The sequence below is a fragment of the Linepithema humile genome, chromosome 3 (assembly GCF_040581485.1).
Source record: "Linepithema humile isolate Giens D197 chromosome 3, Lhum_UNIL_v1.0, whole genome shotgun sequence".
Classification (NCBI taxonomy): domain Eukaryota; kingdom Metazoa; phylum Arthropoda; class Insecta; order Hymenoptera; family Formicidae; genus Linepithema; species Linepithema humile.
In genome coordinates this window covers 12,965,670-12,972,732 of record NC_090130.1, presented here as the reverse complement: position 1 = coordinate 12,972,732, position 7,063 = coordinate 12,965,670, and the positions used below count along the sequence as shown (strand labels likewise).

At 53.2% G+C, this 7,063-nt stretch overlaps 1 protein-coding gene across 1 annotated transcript; it reads right to left on the bottom strand.

The window, feature by feature from the left end:
- Nucleotides 1-539: 539 nt before the first annotated feature.
- On the bottom strand, nucleotides 540-1,650 carry LOC136998951 (uncharacterized). Its single transcript, XM_067352338.1, has 3 exons — nucleotides 1,528-1,650; nucleotides 1,173-1,484; nucleotides 540-1,061 (listed from the first exon to the last, which is right to left on the bottom strand). The coding sequence occupies exons 1-3, from the start codon at nucleotides 1,648-1,650 to the stop codon at nucleotides 540-542; spliced, it is 957 nt and encodes a 318-aa protein (XP_067208439.1).
- Between the last annotated feature and the right edge of the window lie 5,413 nt (nucleotides 1,651-7,063).

Genomic DNA, 7,063 nt, shown 5'->3' with positions numbered 1-7,063 from the left:
TAGATACCCTCGGGTCTCGGGGGAGAACCCGAGGGTTATGTGGGAGTCCCCAGGGAAGGTGTCCCTGGGTATACCCACTAAAACCCCCGCCGGTAGCCGTCCTAATCCGTGTTGAGGGGGGGTGAGGCATCGCCAGCGGCATTCATCTCACCCCCCTCTCGGGTTTGACCGTAGCTCGGTCTCATCCCGGGGGAGAAGAAATTTTTAACTTCTTTTCTCCCCCTCTATTCCGTCTCTTATAATGGGGAAGACTGGGCTACCTCAGTCTCCCCCCGCCCTCCCTGGTTTATGTATGGGGGGCCGGGACCACCGTGAGCCCCCGCTCGCGGTTGGCCCCCCGCTGGGAAGAGGGAGAACCCCTCCACCCAGCATCTCTATGTATGTGGGGGGGAGTATTCCCCTCCCCCCCACATCGGGGTATGAAATCCCCAGGGGTCCCTCAGATTTGATGGTAGTGGTGGCAATTTTCTTTTGCCACCTTCTGAGGGACCCCTACTCACGTCAGTCCCTACGTGGGGCTGGTAAACGGCGACGGGGGATTAGTCTCCTCCGTCGCATTGCTGTCGGGGGAACACCCCCGCTGCCATTGCCTTCCGCTCTCCTCCGCGAAGGGGGGAAGGTGGAGAGAATGGTGGAGTGCTGTCCACCTCCTCCGCCTCCCCCTTTCTGATTCTTTCCGCCTCCTCTTTCTGCAGCATTACGGCGCTGCAGAAATCAGAGGCAGCCCTCCACTTCTCCTCTCCCTCCAGCATTGCTTGAACCAATGCCGGAAGGGAGAGGTCCTCTCCCACCACTGCGGTCAGGGTTCGGCACTCTCCCGTCCAAGCCTTGCACTCTGCGAGTGTATGCTGCGCCGAGTCCCGACCGGCCGCACAGTGGTGGCATCCCGTCGTATGCTCTCTGTCTATCCTGCACAGGTAGTCACCGAAGCAACCGTGCCCGGTGAGCACCTGTGTCAGGTGGAACTCAAGTCCTCGTCCTTGCCTGTCTACCCATTCCGGCAGACAGGGCTGGATGGCGTGGATGGTCCATCTACCCGTCGCAGAATCCGCAATGGCCTCCTGCCATTGGGATATAGCTCTGCGACGGGCATTCCTCCTAATTTTGTCCACGGCCCCTGGTCTTAGACGGGCACTCCCGGTTCAGTCAGGGTCCCTCGTACGCCGATAAACCTTGGCGTACGAGTTCGCCAAGAACTCGACCGGGAGGAGGCCCGCTAGGGCCGTGGCCGCCACAAATGACGTCGTGCAGTAGAACCGAATGATCCTAGAGGCCAGCCGGCGCTGTTGGCGATGAACCATCGCTTGAATGCGCCGACTGGCCAGGACTTTATCGGCCCATACCAGTGCCCCGTAAAGGGACACCGACTGCACGACGTTGGCGTACAGATGCCGAACTCTTACGTTCGACCCACCCACGTTAGGCAAGAGACGGCCTAACGCGGCCGCCATCCTGTCCGCTTTGGGGATGATTTGCACAAAGTGCTGTTCAAATCCCCAAAGCCCATACAGAGTGAGGCTCAGATACTTCATCTGGATCCCCACTAGGACTCGGACTTCCCCCACCCACATTTGGATGGGGGGAGGACGCCCCATGGCCCTGTTGTAGAAATAGAGCCTCCGTCTTCTGCGGGGCGACCTCCAGTCCCATGGCTCTAATAGAGCATACGACCGCTCGGGTTGCGGCATTAGCCGCGTCCCGGGCCTCAACTCAAGTCCTCCCTCGGGCCACCACCAGTGTGTCGTCTGCATAGCACAACAGGCGACAGCCTAAAGGAAGCGCCGTGCGGAGCACTCTGTCGTACGCAAGGTTCCACAGAAGGGGGCCTAAAACTGATCCCTGTGGAACCCCGCAGTACATAGGCCTTCTGCTTATCCGCTCCAGCTGATCTTGGTACTGAAGCGTCCTGCCGCGGAAGTAGTCCCAGACTACATCCCTTAGATATTGGGGGAGGCCATGATGCTCCATGGCCACCCCCACCCAGTCCCAGGGAAGGGAGTTAAACGCGTTGACAATGTTTAACGACACTGCCAACGCCACCTCTCCCACCCCTACAATTTGGTCCGAGAGGGCCCTCAGATGCAAGATTGCATCTGTAGTAGAGCGACCCTCCCGGAATCCAAACTGTCCTTCACTAAGGTCGGGACCATCCCGCGACAGGTGCTGGACGATTCGGCCAGCAATTATTTTTTCGAACAGCTTGCTGACCTCGTCCAGCAGGCAAATCGGCCTATAAGCAGAAGGCTGCTCCGCCGGCTTCCCCTCTTTGTGAATCAGGGCCAAATTGGCCCTTTTCCAGGCCGAGGAAAAGGTGCCCGTCCTGAGGCAGGTGTTATATAACCTCCTCAGGCGGGCGCCTACTCCGCCAAATACCAGGGCCCAGATTCGGCCAGGGATCCTATCAGGACCGGGGGCCTTGCCAGCCGCCCCCAGTCTTTTTCAACCTCAGAGAGCTCCCTTCCCGAGATCTCCAGGTCCCCGGTCCAGGGGGGAGGGTCCTTCCTCGTCGGAATGTTTACATCCCTTTCTGGGAAAAGGGTCTCCACCACCTGGCCGAGGAACCTCGGATCAAACGTCTCCGAGATGAAGGGCGCCGCCGGTCTTAGCCTGTTCAGGACTATCCGGTACGGACGCCCCCATGGATCCCAACGCCCCCATTGGTCCCTGCCACATCCTCCTACCCTCTGCCTTGATGCGCTTCACTGCATCCTTATCTGTCGCTGCGACTCTAGTTTCTCCTATCTCGGTGTCCCTAACTCTTCTTATGTCGTATCTAGCCCTGCCTTCCTGGAGAAGGATTTCGACAGGGGTCGCACCGGCGACAACGCACAATGATTCCCGCGACGACGTTCTATACGCGCCTACCACCGGAATAAGCGCTTTACGCTGTATACTTTTTAATTTCCTAATATCGCGCTCCGTACAGAGATCTGCCCATCCCGCTGCGGCATACGCTACAGTCGGGGCAAACACTCCCCTGTAAATAGTCGAGAGCGCCCTATACTTCAGACCCCATGTTGATCTAGCTAGTTTTCCCAATCTCGCGAATAGTGACTCTACTTTACTTTTTAAATACTCACAATGAGACTCTACTTTCATAGCTTTGTCAAAATGGACACCGAGATATCTAACGGAATTTTTGAATTTAATGCTTTTGTTTTCTATCTTTATCGTTGGGGGTCTTCCTGCTAAATCTGTTTTCTTTGTGTTCGTTTTTTTTTTCCTATCTGGTCGGTCTCCTCCCTTTCTATCAATAAATGCTCTATGTACGTCTTCACTTTTTAAAACTATTGCTTCCGTTTTCTTTTCTGAAATTTCTAATTTCGCAGACTTGCACCAACTTACGATCCTATCAACGATTCTTTGACCCTCCATTTCTAATTCTCTTCGCGAATTTCCTCTTACTACCGTTATTAAATCGTCCGCGTAAGCTGTGTATTGTCCCGGAGCTATTTCTTCTAATTCTCTAAGTAGACCGTCGAACATAACATTCCAGCAGATGAGACCGAGAACGGAGCCCTGCGGGCACACCCTCGTTGCCTGCTGCTGCACGGGAAACTTTCCCGTGCCCTAATTCAATCTGCACCCTTTGATCGCTGAAGTAGCTCCGGAGAGCCACTCTGAAAACGTTCCTGGGGCAGTTCCTATTTTTGAAGCTATCTAATACCAGGGGCCACCAGACATTGTCAAAAGCACCCAAAATATCAAAAAGCAGGGCGACGGCATACCTCTCTTCAGAGGCAGAGACATTTTCCGCAACTTCACGATAGCATCTTCCGTCGACTTTCCGGGCGTGAACCCGAACTGCCGGTCGGAGACCTTATCAGGCGCCATTGACGTGTCCTCTAGGCGAAGCTTAATGAGCTTTTCGAAGAGTTTTCCTACTACGGAGAGGAGACATATGGGCCTATAGGATTTCGGGTCCTTCTCGTCTCTGTCCTCACTCTTCAGAAGAACTCGTAGTGAGCCCCTCTTCCAAGTGGAGGGAAAGACGCCCCACTGAAGGCACCCGTTCAATAACCTGACTATCTGACCGGGGATTGTTCTACATGCTACCTTCAAGACACTGACCTCGATTAGATCAGGTCCGGGTGCTTTATTGTTTTTAAAACTTTTAACTATCTCGACTTCTCGCTCCGTGAAGATTGGAGCGTCGGCCGTATTTGGCGCAACTTGCGCGTTTTCCCTTACTATGCTTTGGCTATCTGTGTCCTCATTCTCCCGGTCATCTGGGACGTGGACATCCAGAAGGTAGCTGGCTGTCTCTTTTACGATGTTGGTAGAGTATTTGCCTCGCCGGAGGGTGTTGACCACTCTTTCAACCAGGAGCTTTTCAGCTTGTTGCTTATAAACGTAGCCCCAAGCCTCCGAGTTACCGTGCGACGTGACGAATTTTCGCCAGCTTGCGAGTTTTGCCTTTCTCACCTCCCTTCTGTAGTACCGCAAAGATACGCGGTACTCTTGGCGAAGGGTGAGGTAATTGGGCTCCCCTCGCCCTACCTGGGTGGCACGTCTTAACCTATATACTGACTTTTTGATGACAGTCAGTTCTCTAGTCCACCACGGGTTGGATTTTCTGAACCTTCGTTCTCTTGGCATAGAAGACTTACAGGCCTCTTGGAGCACCACCGTAAGTTCCTGCGCCATCAACTCTACTTCCTCCGCAGATTGCAGACCAAGGACCTCGCGCCGCGACCTGGATAGATCGCGCAGGCTCACGGCAAACCGATCCCAATCGGCCCGACGTGTGTCGAAACGATTAGTCTCGGCTCCCCGATCATTGCCCGTTACTTTCGGCACCCTCACTCTGATGTCCACGGAGTTGTGGTCGCTGCTCGTCCAGTCCTGCCTCACTTTCCACTCGCCAATGAATTGGCTCATGGTAGGAGACGAGAGAGTGACATCTATATAAGACGACCCTCCCGCCGTCCAGTAGGTGGGTGGCTGAGCAGCGTCGTTCAGAACCTGGAGGCCGAATGCTTGGATGAGTTTGGCACCTCTTTTGTCTGTCCTCTGAGGGCCCCAGAGAGACGACCGCGCATTGGCATCTAACGCAACTAACATTCTTTTCCCCCTCAGTGAATGACACACCATTTTGAAGTGGCTGAAGTGCATCTCGATCTCGTTGCTGTACTGGAAGTAGCACGACACGACGTAGAACGAACAATTGGGGGCTTGCACTTCCGCACAAACACAATGCGTAGTACTAAGCTGCGAGACAAATAACATTTCTAAGTTTGGATTACTTATAGCAACTGCCGCCCACGGACGTTGCAAGCGAACAGCTGCCACCCTAATTTGCCTACCTAGCCCATAGAATACGTGGCCTGAATTTTGCTTCCTGACGTATGGTTCCTGCAATAACAGGACGTCAAGTCGCTTCTCAGAGGCCAGTTGACGAACCTCACTTGATACTACTTGTGAACGACGCATGTTCAATTGTAGTATCCTACTTCCCGTGGACCGCGCGCAAACTACCGCTGGCTCCGTAGCCGTTACTAAATTTTCCGCCGAGTTTGATGAGCTAACATCGCTTAGTGAGTTTTCCAGGTGGGTTTGGATGGGGTCCGCGAATCTAACGCGTTTCTTTTCAACTCTTGCCTCGCGGGGCTTAACGTTACCTGACCTACTATTTGTTCCTACAAGACTATCGCACCTTTCCAATAATACGCGGGCTGTACGGAAACTTTTTATCACGCGCGCTATCCTATCACATTTTTTAACTTCAATGCGGACAATACGAAGACTGCAAACCTGGGACTGTATCCCGCCGCGTCCAGCGCGGATTCGCTCGGGCAAAACACGGTGAAGCGCTCTCAAAGAAGCGAAGGCCACCACCGAGCCCACGAGCGATCGCGCACGGAACTCAGCGGCGGAAACTCCCACCACTTCCCTAACAGCCGCCCTGTCTAGCCGGAAGCGGCTGGCCAAACGGGCACTCCTCACCAAATTTAAAATTTTAGAACCATTCATTTTTTTCCCACGAGTGTGGTGGAAGGGGTGTCCAGCGCCGTAGAGTCACCTATACGACACTAAGCCTAGCTACACCGAGGGGTCGGCAGGTACCCCGGAGCGGACCGTTAGCGATTGCGTTATCGTCTAACCAAAACACTCCCGCAGCCATTCAGACCCTGAGCATGGCACCAACACCTTGGTCTTAGAGTGAAAAATCCCAACTAACACAAAACGGGAGAGCCCGCCGGTCGGACACCCCCAAACCCCCAACCTTCTAAAAAAAAAAAAATTAATAAATAAAAAAAAACCACCGGTTCCGTCGCCGTCGCACCAGGCCGAAGCCTATCCCGACAACGCAGGGCCCGGTAGGCTCTACTCTGCGGCCCCTGCCCTTTCCCCCGCGCATCCGCACGAGCAGGCCCACGTCCCGGCCCCTGCCTAAGCGCAAACCCACCCCCCACTTCTAAACGAGGGAAGGCGCAGCGGAGGGGGAAATAGGCCACAGGGGAAGTGGGTTATAATGTGGATTGGAGGGAAAAAAGAAAAAAAGTGGAGGCGAGGTAGAGATATGCCCCTGTTTCCGACAACCATTGGACATGATGGTTATAGGGGCTTCTTACCCTTGTCGGGCATGGTACATATCTCTGGTGCACACAATTGTGCGACAAGCTCCCAAATTTCAGAGCCCGTGTCACTTTTTGAGCCATTACGTCTTTCAACACCGACTCGTGACAATGCTGTTGAGACTACGACAGAGAAACGAAATTAGGCGAAGAAATAGTGACAGAAAAGAATAGAGTAAAGCGGGTAAAGATTTACATATATGAGTTAGTTGTCCAATTTTTGTTAGTTACTCTATAGTATCTACACGTTAATTAGAAGAAATTAGACACATTTGTTAGTGACTACTTGAATATGAGAAGTTAGTAGGGCGTTAGTTGTTTTAGTTGTTAAATGTTAGTAAGAGTATCTTGGAGTGGGAATATAGGATAGAGATCTAGTGTTCTCTCCTGCTTGCTTTCCAAGTATAATCATTTAGAAATGCAATTCTGCATTCTATCATATTTCTCGTGAATCTGAAGTCATAGTTCCTCTTTTCCTCAGACAC

Excerpts from the sequence above, each read along its gene's own strand:
- LOC136998951 (XM_067352338.1), bottom strand. The coding sequence starts at position 1,650 with ATGGGACTGGAGGTCGCCCCGCAGAAGACGGAGGCTCTATTTCTACAA. Across the intron at positions 1,485-1,527 it reads CTAGTGGGGATCCAGATGAA|CACTTTGTGCAAATCATCCC; the intron begins GTATCTGAGCCT and ends GGATTTGAACAG. Across the intron at positions 1,062-1,172 it reads TGGCGAACTCGTACGCCAAG|GAGGCCATTGCGGATTCTGC; the intron begins GTTTATCGGCGT and ends TCCCAATGGCAG.